Genomic DNA, 14,579 nt, shown 5'->3' on the forward strand with positions numbered 1-14,579 from the left:
TCCGAACATCTAAACCTTTATTATATATTAGTAGAACACAAACAGCGATGACAATGACAGAAGGAGAGAGGCACCAGCATGGAGGGCCTTCCCCTGCCTGGAGCAGGACCACACAGTGCCAGCTCTGGGCTAGGCCAGCTTGGCCGGCCCTGGCAACACAGGCATGACCTCGGCCACAGCTCAGCAGTGGGAAGGCTCTCTGACAGGGTGCTTGCTGGGACACACGCCACGGCTCCTGTCACAGGACAATCTTAAAGGAGCTGAACAAGAGAAGGGTGAGTCAGGGTTTCTGCTGGAAGAGAAGCGAGCGGGGCGGGGACTAACTCCCAGCCTGCCCACATCTTCCCTAAGACCCTTTGGAATGGGCTGTGCCGTATCTGTCCCTCCCGCACTACCATCATCATACCTGGCGAAGTCCGGCGAACGGGAGATGACGTGTTGGAACTCTGAGAGGTTGATGGTGCCATCCCGGTCAATGTCGGACTCTTCCAGGATCTGGGAAAGAGAGAGTTTCAGACCAATCCCAGCCCTTCCTGCCCGCCCCCTGGCCTGGCCTGGCCTCGCTACTCACGTTGTCAATGAGCTGCTTCATCTCTGAGGCACTAAGTCGTGTGTCCTCGCCCTGTCCTGTGAGGCAGTTCACGAGCTGACTCAGGTCTTCTCGGTTCAAGGTTCCATCATCATCAAAGTCTAGAGATGGACATGGGAAGCCAGAATGAATGTGGTCAGGGTGAGCTCCAAGGCTCCACAGAAGGCCCCCCGGCCCCCCAGCAGTATGCCACCGCCCAGACCACGTAGGGACCAGGCCGTGTCCTGCCAGGCTGCTCCTGGCTCTCACCGAAGATGCGGAAGGCATAGTGGGACTTGATGTCTGGAGTTGCTGTGTCACTGAACACACTGAGGAGGTCCAGGAAGTCCTCGAAACTCAGGCTGTCCCTGGCGGGGGATGTGGAGAAGACCCTGCAGATTCGCTCCTTGAAGGGGTTGGCCTAGGCAAGAGAGCCTGGTGTGAATGCCACAGATGCAGCCCAGGTCACACACTCCTCAAATCCTACCAGGAACCTGGGGGAGCAGGTCACAGTACCCGCTCCATGAGCTCAGGCTCACGGGAGACGAGGATCAATGTTTTAGGGCCAGCATGGAGGGCAGGAGGACCAAATGACTTGGGGAAGGGACAGGGATGGTTTCCTGTGAGTCAGTTTAACCCAAAGGCAGGCCCAGGAGCAGAGAAGGAAGACAAGCATCCTAAGCAAAGAGAACAGGATGGGCTGGTTACTTTAAAACACATTTACTGGAACACTTACTGTGTTATAGGTACTAGGCCAGGCCCTTTGCATAAACATTTTCCTAGTAGTAGCGCCCTGGGTGGCTCAGTCAGTTCAGTATTGGACTCTTGATTTCAGCTCAGGTCATGGGCTCAGGTTGTAATCTCAGGGTCATGAGATCGAGCCCCTCATTGGACTCCGTGCTCAGTGCGGGATCTGCTTGTCCCTCTCCCTCTCCCTGCTCCCCTACCCCAACCCCTCCCTTCCTTCCTCTCTCTCTCTCTCTCTCTCTCTCTCTCTCAAATAAATAAATAAATACAAATCTTTAAAAGAATTTTTTCACAGCAACCCTATGGAGAGGCAATCGGCCTCTGGAATAAGGTTTCTCAAACTTTAATAAGGTAGCTCAACTCCTCTTAAAGACAAAACTTCGGGGGAGCCCCGGTGGCTCAGCCGTTTAGCGCCGCCTTCAGCCCGGGGCGTGATCCTGGAGACCTGGGATCGAGTCCCATGTCGGGCTCCCTGCATGGAGCCTGCTTCTCCTTCTGCCTGTATCTCTGCCTCTCCTTGTGTGTGTCTCATGAATAAATAAATAAAATATTTTTTAAAAATAATAAATAAAAAAAATAAAGACAAAACTTCTTTGACTCCCCAAGAACATATCCAAGAATCCCAGCTTGAAAAACACTATTCCAGTTAATTTGACCGGGTGAGTCTGGGAAAGCCCTAGTCCTCAGGAAATTAGAGCTAAGTGGAGAGAAGACCAGAATGGGGACCAGTGACCACATGATCTCAAGGCGTGTAGCGGAGGGAGGGTGGCGAACTGTTACCTTGAGCTCTGGAAGGCTGAGAATCTGCTCCAAGGACACTCGGATCTGCAGTGACTCCTCCACACTCCGGTGCTCTTGGGGAAGCAGCTCACAAAACCGCCTGTGGGCTCTGGCAGAAGGAAGGGAACCTGTTGGCAAACCTTCCAGTGTGCATCACATCCCCTGCTCCTTGTCTTGTTATCCGTTATACACCAAGTGGGGAGCTAAGGCACATACATAGAACCTCTCCGTCATCAAGCATAAGCCAAAAGGAGACGATATATATAACCCCCATGTGTATTGTCACATATGACACAAAACTGCACTGAGAGTCCATTCGGGCAATGGGCATTTACTAAGGGCCTATTGTGTGCCAGGCACTGTACTGGGCATTGGTTCTAGAGCTCCCTGGGGGATGGAGAGGCTGCAGAAGGAGCCAGAAGTTGCCCCTGAAAAACAGGAAAAAGAGTAAAATCGAAATGTCTCCCATCTCACTGCAGGGATCTCCAGCTCCTCAAAGCCTCCCACCGTTTTTTTTTTTTTTTTTTTTTTTTAGCAACTACCCTACAGGAGCTCTTCCTCAGCCCTCACCTCCTTCCCACTGGGATTATTTTTGCCAAGGGAAGCCCAGGAATCTCCTCGCTCAAGTGCCTTGACCGCAAAAAGCTGGCAGGCGGCTAGGAAGGGGGTTCCAGCCCGAGTTCAAATCCTCCTCCTTGGAATGTAGTCTCAGGCAAGTTACCAAACTTCTCTGAAACCTGCTTCCCTGCCGCGGGACCTCCCTCCTGAGGACTGAATTAGGTCGTGTAGGCGACCGCTTCGCGCGCTCGGTAAACGTTAACGGCTGCCGCGTCAGTTCGGGCCAAGTTGCCCGGAGCCAGGCTCCCGCGGGGCGCGGCGCACCGAGAGCCACAGCAGCCCCTGCCGGGCGCGGGCAGGAAGTTCGGTCACGCGGAAGCCAGCGAGGCGCAGGCCCGGGGGTGCCCAGCCGGCCGGGGGCGGCGAGGTGGAGGGCACGGCCCAGCTCTCGGGGCCCGGGGCCCGGCGCCGGCTCCGGCTCCGGCTCGGCTGCGGACCTCGGGCGCGCCCCTGCCCCTCCCTCTGGGGCCCTCCGTTTGCCCGCCTGGACAGAGCCCCCCGCAGCCGCCTCCAGAGGACCCGGCTGCGGAGGCTGGACGCTGCACTTACAGGAGGATCTCCTGCTTGGTCAGGAACGTCAACTCCTGGAAGGCAAAACGGGAGGGGTTCAGCGGGCCTCCCGGGGGCCGCACCCGCCCTGCTGCCCGCCCCGGGACCCCGCTCGCCAGCGCCGGGCCGCGCGCAAACTCCCCGGGGACCGGCGTCCCGCGCACCTGGTACTCGGCCAACAGCTCCTTGGACAGGCGGCTGCCCGAGCCCCCCATCGTCGCGCCGCGCGCACGGCTCCGCCAACTTGCCTCGGGGCGCCGGCAACTTTTTCCACTTCCGCCCTCGGGCCGCGTCACCGCCCTGTCCCCGCGGCAACCGGTCCTGGGGCCGCTGCCCCCGGGCCCGCCCCCTCCTTAAAGTGCCCGGGCGCTGCCGGTCCGGTTCCGCCGACCCGCTCCCGGCTCCCCGCTCCGGGCTCTCCGCGGCCAGCTGGAGGCGGGGCCCGGAGCGGGGCCGGACGCTCCGGGGCGGAGCCCAGGCCGCGCGGCCCCGCCTCCGAGCAGGGCGGGGCGAGCCTCGCCGCGGGCGGGCGGGGGTGCGGGCGGGGGTGCGGGCGGGCTGCGCATGCGTGCGCGTCCCCGCCGCCTAGCCATGGCCCGGCTCGGAGCTTGCGGCCGGGGTCGCGCAGCGTGCTTCTCCGCTGCTGTAGGTGGCGGCGGCTCCCTGGGGCGCGGTCCGAGCCCCAGGCAAGTACCCGGAGCCTGGAAATCCGGGAAAGCGCGAGACTTGTTACGTGGCCGAAGGCGGCCTGCCGCGCACTCGCGCGCAGCGAGGGCTTTTTCTTCCAGACGCTTCCATTGCACCGTCGCCGCACGTGTTGCAGCCTGCATGCCACCTGCAGGAGCCCCCAGGCCCGCTGAGGCTGTACGCTGAGGGTCTGCAGACCGCAGGAGCCGTGCATAGTGATCTTCGATGCTCACCCTACAAGGTAGGTTCCCGTCTTACAAATGTGGACAGCAGGTCCGAGTGGGGAGAGGATTCGGTGACTTGTCTAGGCTCGGGCATGTGGAGAGCCGTCACCCCCGTCCAAGGCTCTTCTCGCCGCTCCGCGTGTCTGTAGGCCTCCCTTGAGCCGACCCCGCGTCCAGAGGCGGCGGGGACTGAGGTTGAGCTGTTTGAGCTTGTCCCCTGTCAATCCTAGGACGGTGCTTGGCACGGAGTAGGCTCTCAACAAATTTCATGCGTGCATGAAGAACCCTACACACTGTTCTAGAAGGCGAGGATTCCAAGCTGAGAGAGGAGGTGGAGGTGAGATTATTTTGTTTTCACCTTTATTGATGTATAATTGACAAAACAGTAGGGGTTAGTTCTTGATTCTCCTGATTCATTCTACTTGCTGATCTTTGTAAAGTCTAGATCTGATCATGATGATTTCAGTTTAAAACTAATAAATGGTTAAAAACCTAAATACCGGCCCTCAAAAATCTGACTTCAGTCTCTCTCTGCCCTCTTCTCTTGGCTTTCCGGGGTCCGGTCACAATGGGCTCTCCGTTGCTCTTACTTGTTAGCCTCAGGGAAGCCCTTCCTAGTTCCCTAGACTAGATTAGGAATCTTAGGCTTCCAGAGTATCCAGGGCTTCCTTGTCTTTGACAACAGCACTGTAGCATGTTTGAACTTATGTTTGCTTAGGTGTTGATTAATGTCTGTAGCTCTTCCCCTCACTAGACTGTAAGCTCCATGAAGAGTTGCAAGAATCGTGATCTACAGTATCTGATGGGTGGCAATTGAGTAAATGTTTGATGAATGACTAGCTAACCCCAGCAATCAATAAGCTGTTCATCTGAGAGTGACTTTAGTAAGACTCACTCTTTCAACATGTGAGTCCCACCACTGTGGAAATATTCCATTCCAAGAAGTGGAGGCTGCAAAACAGTGGGAACACCACAACCAAAGTGAGTGTGGTCCCATCCCAACCCAATCATCTTGACACTAGGGCTCTTTCTGTATAAGAAGAGTTCGGTTAGGGGTGCCTGAGTTGGCTCTGGTCATAATCCCGGGGTTCTTGGATCCTGGGATGGAGTCCCAGGGAGTGTGCTTCTCTCTCTCTCCCTTCTCATGTTCTCTCTCTCTCTCTTACTCTCTCTCTCAAATAAATAAATAAGATCATAAAAAAATTTTTTTTTGGTTAGTAAAAGGATAGGCAAAGAACAGGAAGTTGTCGTAGTGTCTCCTGTACTAGACCGAGGGGGAGGAGCACTGGCCAGCCAATGCCGGTCCTTGGACTTTGCGGTGAGATAGTGAAGATATGGAAATTGGAAGTTGCATTGGTGAGCAGTTGTGACAAAGATCTCTTAGCCACCTCACTTAGTGTTGAACCTTTCATTGAACAACTGTTCTGATTATAATTTTGGTTCCTGGTAGATTTTTTGTATAGAGGAGGGACCAATATTTTGTGCTATTTGGCATGTCTCTCACTCTAAGTTATTGAATAGGCATTCTAGTCTGCTTAGCATACTGTCCTGCCTGCACCTGACCAATTCTTGAGACAATGTAAAACTGAGTTGCTGATATAGTTTTAAAAACCTCTTCTAAAACAAAACAAAACAAAACTGCTTCTAGTGTTACTTATTCAATGGTTTTATTTCTTAGTTGGATCTCTTAAAGTTTTGTTGGTAACTATACCAACTCTTGGATTTGCATTCCTCTTTTTTTGGTGGTTTTCCAGGACATCTTTTCCCTGTTTATAATATTTCCTTCTTCCTGTTTTTCTTGGGACATTAGATAGGAGAGCCACACAAGGTTTCCCCGAGGCGAGTGACCTTTAATCAGAGACCTGAACGAGCTGACCCTTTGAAGAAAGTCTGGGACTAGGGTATTATTGTAGGCTGGAAGGTGGGACAGCATCAAGGCTCTGAGCTGGAAGGAGTTCAGGAAGTGAGGAGCAGAGGAGCCAAGGGGAAGAGGAGAATGGGAGGAGGTGAGAGAGGGAGGCACAGCCATGCCTTGAGAGCCCAGAGGCCACGGTGAGGAAATGAACTTCATTCTGGGGGCTCAAGGTCACATCCCTAGTGACTAGTAGCACAGGAATTCAAACACCTTGGCAGCCTGTAAGGCTTAATCTCTTACCTTTGTCCCACGATGATCCCAAATTCACAGGCATGTTGTCATGCCTGTGAGAGAACTCAGCCCCCAGCCCATACCTGAAGACAGACATGAAACCAGTGCTCCCTTTCCTCTGTTTTTTTTTTTTTTCCTCTAAAGGTTTGATCTTGTCATGTGGTCACTGCTGACTGATCTCTCTAAAGTCTTCTTTATTCATAAGTCATGCTTTTTGCTGACCAGTTCACTTTTTTTTCTTTTTTAAAGATTTTATTGATTTGAGAGAGATAGTGAGAGGGATAGAGAGCACAAGTCGGGGTGAGGGACAGAGGGAGAAGCAGATTCCCTACTGAGCCAGGAGCCCAATGTGGGGCTCAATCCCAGGACCCTGCGATCACGACCTGAGCTGAAGGAAGTTGCTTAATTGATTGAGCCACCCAGGCGCCCCTACAAGTTCACTTTAATGTAAATCTGACTGTGCCCACTTTCTATTGAGTCTATTGATCAATAATGTCTTTAATCGTATTTTTAGCCTTCTGGTGTGTCATCAGGGGCGCCTGGGTGCCTCAGTCAGTGAACCGTCTACCTTCAGCTTAGGTCATGATCTCAGGGTCCCAGGATCAAGACCTGGTTGGGCTCCCTGCTTCTTCCTCTCCTTCTACCACTCCCTCTGCTTGTGCTTATTCTCTCTCTCTCTTTCTTTCTTCCTGTCAAATAAATAAATACAATTAAAAAAAAAATGTGATCCCAAATTTTTATCTAGTCCACTCTTACCCTTGACCTCCAGGTTAGATGGTCAGCTGCCTACACCACTTCTCAGATGCTCGGGCTGCATCTCCAGCTCAGCCATCAGAACTGAACTCTCAGTTCCCCCCTACTAATCAACCTATTCCCCATGCCCACCCCACCCCCAGCTCCTCCATCTCTGATTGCCTCTACAGTGTGCCTCGTTCTGAAGCTGAGGCCCCTCCCAGGGCTTCCCTGTGCCTCTGTCCCCTTAGCCAGCTTGTCAGCAGGCCCTGCTCCTCTGGCATTCCAGACAGGACCCAAGTCCCCTATTCCTTTCTCTCTATCACTGATCCCACCTGTGCCATCCAGTCGCCCTCTCCACTTGCCTGGCCATCAGAGTTGCCTTCCTTTTTGCTCCCCTATATCCATCTTCCGCACAGCAGTTTGAAAAAGGTTTATAAAGTATCACATGGTGCTTTTTAAAAATTTTTTTATTTATTCATGAGAGACGCAGAGAGAGAGCGTGAGAGAGAGGCAGTGACACAGGCAGGGGGAGAAGCAGGCTCCATGCAGGGAGCCTGACATGGGACTTGATCCCGCATCTCCAGGGAGCCCGACAGCCCTGGGCTGAAGGTGATGCCAAACCACTGAGCCACCCAGGCTGCCATCCATTTAGAATAAAACCTAAGTGCCTGACCTTGGTGCATAAGGGCCTGCAGCTAATCTGGCCCCTGACTTCCTCTCCAGCTGATTTTCCACCCTCTCCTTGTTGGCCATGCTCTGGTTAACCTCTGTTCTGTTTTTTATTTTTTGTTTTTTTGTTTTTAATTTTTTTAATTTATTTATGATAGTCACACAGAGAGAGAGAGAGAGAGAGAGAGAGGCAGAGACATAGGCAGAGGGAGAAGCAGACTCCATGCACCAGGAGCCCAATGTTCTGTTTTTGGAACAGGCCAAACACCTGCCTGAATCAGGACCTCGGACTTCTAGTCTTCCTTTCCTAAATACATTTTCCTTGGCTCTTCATTGCAGGCTTCCACTCATTCTGTGCATGTCTTTTCTCAGCTGTCACCTCAGAGAGCTCTACCCTGCCCTGTTGCTGAAGTACAATACCCTGATCCCACCTTTTATTAGTTATCCTCTATTGTATCACATTTATTTTCCACAGAAAGCCAATACCATTAGCATTCCTTGAGCAATTAACCTGTTCATTTTGCTCATTGTCTGACTCTACCCATTATATAAGTTCCATAACAATAGGAGCCTTTTCACCTCATTTGCTACTGTGCCCTCATTCATGCATAGCAGCTACTTTATCTACTTAACTTACTTTTGGTACAGATTTATTTATTTATGTTAGAGAGAACGGGTTGGGGCAGAGGGAGAGGAGGAGAGAGAATCCCAAGCAGACTCCATGCTGAGCACAGAACATGATGTGGGCCTCAATCCCACGACCCTAAGGTCATGACCCTTATGACTGAGCTGAAGAGTTGGATGCCCAACTAGCTGAGACACCCAGGTGCCCAGGAGTGACTGACCCTTGATCTCAGGGTTGTGAGTTCCAGCCCGACATTGGGCATAGAGATTACTTAATTTAAAAAAAGAGAGACAGAGAAAGGCTGAGTGTAAATGGTGATTTTTTTCCCCCAGGCATTGGAATAAGGGTTGTATTTTATCTTCATTTTTTTTCTCCCATTAAGTTTATTCAAGGGCTCCTGGTGGCTCAATGATTAAGCATCTGCCTTTGGTTCAGGTCATGATCACAGGGTCCTGGGATCGAGTCCTGCATCAGGCTCCTTTCAGGGAGCCTACTTCTCCTTCTGCCTATGTCTCTGCCTCTCTCTCTGTGTCTCTCATGAATAAATAAAATCTTAAAAAAAAAAGTTTGTTCAATATACATGACCTTTATGCTAGAAAAAGAAAGAAAAAGCATATATTTTTTATTTCAGCAAAAATGAATGCTAATCTGCATGTGATAGAACCATGAGTGATTTCCATATTTTCAAAATACTTTCCCAAAGGCATGTATTATTTTTGTAATCAGAACAAAAAGTAAAATTTATTTGAAAATCAAAATAAAATTTCTGGAAATGGGACAGCATTATGTATTTTTCACCTCTTATGACTGTTTCAGGTCAGTCCATGGCTGTTCCACAGGATTCAAATGAGACTCCCTATTTGCTCCCTCCGAACAGTAAGGACTGGGAAGAGCAAAGCATTCCTGATTTTGTCTATGGGCAGAAGGAACTCATTCTGGAAGGGATTCAGTGGCCAAGGACCGCACCCAGCCTCCTGGACAGGATAGCAAGGTCTCGCTTCGACTCTGTTCTCTGCTCCGCCTGGAGGCAGCGGATGGAACTGGGGCTGTTCCGCTACTGCCTGGGGAAGCTGCAGACCCAAACCCTCCCTGGGCCAGTGGGTTTTGTGGCCCAGCTGAACGTGGAGCGAGGTGTGCAGAGGAGGCGCCCTCAGAACATCCAGAGTGTGAAGCAGGCATTTGACCCTGAACAGTTTAACTTCAACAAGATCCGACCAGGAGAAGTCCTCTTCCGTTTGCTCCGGGAGCCTGATCTCCCAGGTGCTGTTCAGCAAGAGGACATCTACGTAATGATCAATGTCAGCCCCTTGGAATGGGGCCACGTGCTGCTGGTGCCTGCGCCCACCCGTGGGCTCCCCCAGCGCCTGCTACCAGCTGCACTGCAGGCCGGCATTGAGGCTGTGCTTCTGAGCTCACACCCAGGCTTCCGTGTCGGCTTCAACAGCCTAGGTGGCTTGGCCTCTGTGAACCACCTCCACCTGCACGGATATTACCTGGCTCACAGACTGCCTGTGGAGGGAGCACCGAGTGAGCCCCTGGACCCGGGGGGCCATTTACATCTGCTCCAGGCCCTCCCAGCTCCTGGCTTCCTCTTTTACACAAGCGGGCCAGGGCCTGACTTGGAAGCCTTGGTGGGCAGGGTATGTCGGGCCACTGATTATCTGACTGACCATGAGATTGCCCATAATTTATTTGTGACCCGGGGGGCCCCACCTGGAAAGACATCACCTTCCTCAGCTCTCACAGGTGTCCGAGTAATTCTCTGGGCCCGGAAGTCCAACTTTGGAGTAAAGGAAGGTGATGCATTCAACGTCGCCCTCTGTGAGCTGGCTGGGCACCTCCCCATCAAAACATCCCAGGATTTCGGCACTCTGACAGAGGCGGCTGCTCTGGCCCTTATTCAGGACTGTCTGCTGCCCCCAGCCCAGGCAGAGGAAATACAGGCAACTCTGGTGGACTTGATAGCCAAGGATGAGCAGTAATCCTTCTGGAAGTATTTATTTTCTATCCAGCCTAAGGCCCTTTCCGGAAAGTTGTCCACAGTGGTCATTTGGGCTTCCATGACTGCCTCTCACCGGTCTCAGCCTAAAGGGAGGGGTAAGGAACTGATAAGTGGTCTCTGTAAAGAGAAGAAACCCTAGAATAAATCAAATGAATGAGCCATCATGAATGTATCTGCTGCTGCTTTTTTTTTTTTTTTTTTTATGATTTTATTTATTTATTTGAGGCGGGGGAGTGGCAGAGGCAGAGAGAGAGGCAGGCTCCCGCTGATCAGGGAGTTTCATGGGGGACTCAATCTGAGGACCCTGGGACCATGACCTGAACCAAAGGCAGACACTTAACCGACTGAGCCACCTGAGTTCCCCAGTGTATCTGCTTTTTATCTTTCTTCTTGGACAAGCGTCAGGGATGTCAAACTGGATACTAAGAAAGGAGTATGGAGATATCTGAATGGCTCAGTTGCTTAGGCATCCAGGCTCTTGATTTCAGCTCAGGTCATGATCTCAGGGTCCTGGGATTGAGCCCTGGGCTCCCTGCTCAGTAGGGAGTCGGCTTCTCCTTCTCCCTCTGCCCGTGGCTCCTGCTGTGCGAGTGCACTCTCTCATAAATATTTAAAAAGGGGGCAGCCCATGTGGTTCAGCGGTTTAGCACCGCCTTCAGCCCAGGGCGTGATCCTGGAGACCTGATCTAGTCAGTGGGGCTCCCTGCAAGGAGCCTGCTTCTCCCTCTGCCTGTCTCTGCCTCTCTCTCTCTCTGTGTCTCTCATGAATTGAATTAAATAAATAAACAAACAGACAAATAAATATTTAAAAAGGAAAGCATTACATATTCTTGCCTTGCAGACTTCCTTTTATATCATGTCCCTGGATCGAGTCCCACATCCGGCTCCCTGCATGGAGCCTGCTTCTCTCTCTGCCTATGTCTCTGCCTCTCTCTCTCTGACTATCATAAATTAAAAAAAAAAAAAAATCTTAAAAAAAAAAGTTAAGAAAAGTTGAACATTTACATTTAAATATATATTTGACATTTTATTTCCTATAAACAGTTTCGGGTTGACGTCCTCTTTTTGGAACATTGCGGTAATTTTAGCTTATGCTGCTTTTCTGTGAGCCTTTGCATCTACAAGCTCCAATAGCATCACTTTGTTTTGCTTGCTCAGACTGAGGGAAGTGCAGATGACCATTACAGCTAAGTGGACTTTGTGTCTCAGGCCATGAGGCCAAATACCAAAGTTTATCCCCAGGACTGCTGTTCAGAAGAAAGCCTTCTGTGGCCAAACTGTTTCCATAAGAAAGGGGAGGGGGAGGGTTCAAATACGTTTTCTCTATGCTGCTACTTCCCAGCTGTTTATTTAGTTCGTGAATTGTCAGGAAGGATTTGGGCTTTTTCTAGCATAAGCGTGGACTATTTAGGGGACCCTCTGTACTCAGCTTCTGGCACTGTAGGAAGACAGGAAGGCACGATCCAGCCCAGCGCCTCCACTTCCGCTAACTTTTCGGGGGAGGGCCTACGTAACCAAGGAGTTTGGGATTTGATCTAACGGGAAACCTTGAAGAGTTTTAAATTGGGGAGTATCAAATTTGCATTTTAGAAAGAATATTTAAGCTGTAATGTGGATAGAGGAGGGGAGAACAATCAGGGAGTCCAATGAAGAGACTGCTGCATGGTGGCAATTCTGGCAAGAACTGGTGATGGGGGGGATGGGAGCTCCCAGGTGTCTCGGTGGTTGAGGGTCGGCCTTCCGCTCAGGTCGTGATCCCGGGGTCCTGGGATGGAGGCCTGCATCGGGTTCCCCGCAGGGAGCCTGCTTCTCCCTCTGCCTGTGTCTCTGCCTCTCTGTCTCTCATGAATAAAAAAATACAATCTTTTTTTAAAAAGCAAGAAATGCATGAATCAGGAAATGTCCAGGTCTTTTTAAAGGAGGGAGATTCCTAAGTGTCCTTTAGATGTAGGCACGTGGGATAATCTTAAAATGACACGGTGAACAGAATGCGGCGAGTGTGGCACAGAAGTCGGAGGGCGACGGTGAAGAAGCGCGAAGACGCGGCCGTCCTGTTACTCTCGGGGCAGCACAGAGCAATCCTCTCCGCCGTCCCTCCCGAGGGCGGACGCGACAAACCCAAGGGAGGGCAAGCAGGCGTTTGCCCCGGACACAGACTCAGCCAAATTCCAAGAGGCTGGTTCGAAACAGGCTTCAGGGAGACGAGCTGAGGTGGCGCAGAAGCAGAAGGACCACAAGTCCCAGCGGCCCCAGCGCGAGACCCGCCGCAGAGGCCCCGCCCCCAGAACGCTTCTCCAATGGGGGCCGCCCTCGTGTCCATGGCGACAGCGGTGGCGGCTGCTACAGGCTTGCTCTAGGAGGCGCCGCTGCCGCCGCCGGGATCTCTGAGCTAGAAGCGAAACCCAGTGGGGGGGGAAGGGAGAGCGGGCTCCCCCTCGCGATCGGCGGGGACAGTCAGTCCTGTGGAACAAGAAGGCGGTCCCGGAGGCCCAGAGACGCCCGGGAAGGAGCAGGAGCCGGGCGAAAGGCGGACATGAGCGACCAGCCGAGTCCAGCCCCAGACCGCTAGGGGCGGACCCACCAGCCCCTCCCCTCTCCTCGGAATCTCGGGTGGGCAGTGTCCCCCCAGCAGAGCCCAAAGGGTCTTCCCCTCCGCCAGCTGAGCCCAGAGGGTCTTAACCATCAAGTGCCAGTGTGTACACATGGAGAAACTGTGTGTCTCGGATTCCCCGGACAGGGAAAGGGCCGGCTTAGGGGACCCTTGGTTTTTAGCTCTATATTAAAATCGAAGGTCCCCCCCAGAGGCCAGGCTTCTCCCTTCCCACTCAGGAATAAAAAAGCCATGGTCATGGCCCCTGCCAGCTCTGTTCAGTTTCTCCGTGCACCCCAGTGTGCTGTATGGAGGAGGGATCTTCGATGATCAAAGCTTGTTGAGGAATCCAACATCTCACAGGCATTCCCCCACCACGCCCCCATTACCTAGAAAGATTGTTGTTGTTGTTGTTTTTAAGATGTTATTTATTTATTCATGAGAGACAGAGAGAGGCAGAGATATAGCAGAAGGAGAAGCAGCTCCCACCTAGGTGCCCCAGTAGTGTTCTGTTCTGAAGGGGCAGCATCCTTCCCTTCTAGCACCATGAAGCAGGTCCTTTGCCCGGACACCTGCAGCCTTCCTGACCCTGGAGGAAGGAAGTTCTGAGACATATTTCACTCTCACCCCTCTCCCCTCAGAATCCAAGAGGATGGAGCCAAATACCTGTAAGACCAGCGAATCAGAGTACGCTGAAGAAGAGGAATCTGAGGAGGAGTGTGTTAAAGGGGAAGCTACCATCCCTTCTAACTCTTCTCAGCAGGAACTCTCAAAGGCTGACTATAAGGAATTTGGGGATGGAGTTCCCTTATCTATTGTGGCCAAGAAAATTCCAAAGAAAATCATAGCCCCAGATGACTTAGAAGTTGGGAGGAGAAAGAGAAGGCAGAAACGCAGGTAACAGGTCCCTGGGCCCACTCACCTGCCTAGCTTCAGAAGAGAGTCACTCCTTGGCTTCCCTTCAGTAGCTGGGGGTCTTCCCTTTATTCTACAAAAGAGGGTAGAGAATACAGGAACATCATTAACCTTTTAGTACTACAAAAACACAAAATTCAGAACCATTTGAAATGGCTTGGTTTGCGTTTTCAGCACATTTATATCATTCTGGTTTGTGTGTGTGTGGCTTTCAGAGAAAATGAATTGCACTGTAGATGTGTTGGGTGTCTGTTTATCTGGGTGCCTTGCAGCCCAAGTTGTGTCGTTTATCCCACTACCTGATATCAACTATTCCTCCATTCCAGACCCCTGGCCATCAACCTGACCAACTGCAAATATGAGAGCGGTAAGCATCCACCTCACTCACACACCACTGCGCATAAAGGGCACCTGCAGCTTTTGCTCTGGGGACAGTCCCCTAGTCAGGTTCTCTGTCCCTGCATCTAGTTAGGGCCTATAACCTGTATGTGCCTACTAGTAACTGAGACATCATTGTTCCAGTCTTAGGGGGAGGATGGGAATCCACCCCCCAACCTTAACTAATAAGAGAAAAAATGACTGAAGGTCATCATTGCCCCACCCTTCCCAGATTTTACCAGAATTGAGATGAGAACAGGTCAATACAGTTTTTTTTCAAGGAAGTTTTTGAGGGGGCTTCAGGAATTCAAAGAAAAAAAAATATCACCAGCTAGGTCAGCTAGCT

General features: G+C 51.7%; 3 protein-coding genes across 9 annotated transcripts in view; 2 read left to right on the forward strand and 1 right to left on the reverse strand.

The window, feature by feature from the left end:
- Positions 1–14,579, reverse strand: part of CIB1 (calcium and integrin binding 1) — a 25,255-nt gene continuing 10,676 nt past the window's right edge. The window contains exons 1-7 of one of the 4 annotated variants that reach the window (XM_038532859.1): positions 3,427–3,673; positions 3,263–3,297; positions 2,096–2,204; positions 839–989; positions 572–690; positions 407–495; positions 1–260 (exon numbers count right to left, since the gene is read on the reverse strand). In XM_038532859.1, the coding sequence (XP_038388787.1) occupies positions 239–260; positions 407–495; positions 572–690; positions 839–989; positions 2,096–2,204; positions 3,263–3,297; positions 3,427–3,477 (576 nt within the window). In that variant the 5' untranslated portion in view covers positions 3,478–3,673 and the 3' untranslated portion in view covers positions 1–238. Of the gene's footprint in view, positions 261–406; positions 496–571; positions 691–838; positions 990–2,095; positions 2,205–2,665; positions 2,843–3,262; positions 3,298–3,426; positions 3,674–12,195; positions 12,811–13,862; positions 13,929–14,579 lie in introns of those variants that run through there. The other 3 variants (XR_005357075.1, XM_038532860.1, XM_038532861.1) reach the window with 3 other exon arrangements.
- GDPGP1 (GDP-D-glucose phosphorylase 1) lies at positions 3,821–10,522 on the forward strand. 4 transcript variants are annotated; one of them, XM_038532856.1, is made up of 4 exons: positions 4,170–4,190; positions 4,404–4,510; positions 4,928–5,154; positions 9,165–10,522. In XM_038532856.1, exon 4 carries the CDS (start codon positions 9,173–9,175, stop codon positions 10,328–10,330), a length of 1,158 nt encoding a protein of 385 aa, XP_038388784.1. In that variant the 5' UTR covers positions 4,170–4,190; positions 4,404–4,510; positions 4,928–5,154; positions 9,165–9,172; the 3' UTR covers positions 10,331–10,522. The 4 variants fall into 4 exon arrangements, with proteins under 4 accessions (XP_038388782.1, XP_038388783.1, XP_038388784.1 ...); XM_038532854.1 differs by lacking the exon at positions 4,928–5,154 and having other exon boundaries at positions 3,821–4,190; XM_038532855.1 differs by lacking the exons at positions 4,404–4,510; positions 4,928–5,154 and having other exon boundaries at positions 3,821–4,190.
- The window catches only part of LOC479047 (tubulin tyrosine ligase-like family, member 13), an 11,682-nt gene continuing 9,731 nt past the window's right edge, over positions 12,629–14,579 (forward strand). Inside the window, 3 exon segments of the mRNA XM_038532848.1 lie at positions 12,629–12,960; positions 13,582–13,837; positions 14,182–14,222. Coding sequence (XP_038388776.1) covers positions 13,593–13,837; positions 14,182–14,222 — 286 coding nt within the window. The 5' untranslated portion in view covers positions 12,629–12,960; positions 13,582–13,592.

This window comes from Canis lupus, chromosome 3 (genome assembly GCF_011100685.1).
Source record: "Canis lupus familiaris isolate Mischka breed German Shepherd chromosome 3, alternate assembly UU_Cfam_GSD_1.0, whole genome shotgun sequence".
In the NCBI taxonomy this organism is placed as follows: Eukaryota; Metazoa; Chordata; class Mammalia; order Carnivora; family Canidae; genus Canis; species Canis lupus.

Coding starts and splice junctions, on each gene's coding strand:
- GDPGP1 (XM_038532854.1), top strand. CDS start 4,450: ATGAAGAACCCTACACACTGTTCTAGAAGGCGAGGATTCCAAGCTGAG. Junction 4,511..9,164: donor AGCTGAGAGAGGAGGTGGAG/GTGAGATTATTT, acceptor TGACTGTTTCAG/GTCAGTCCATGGCTGTTCCA.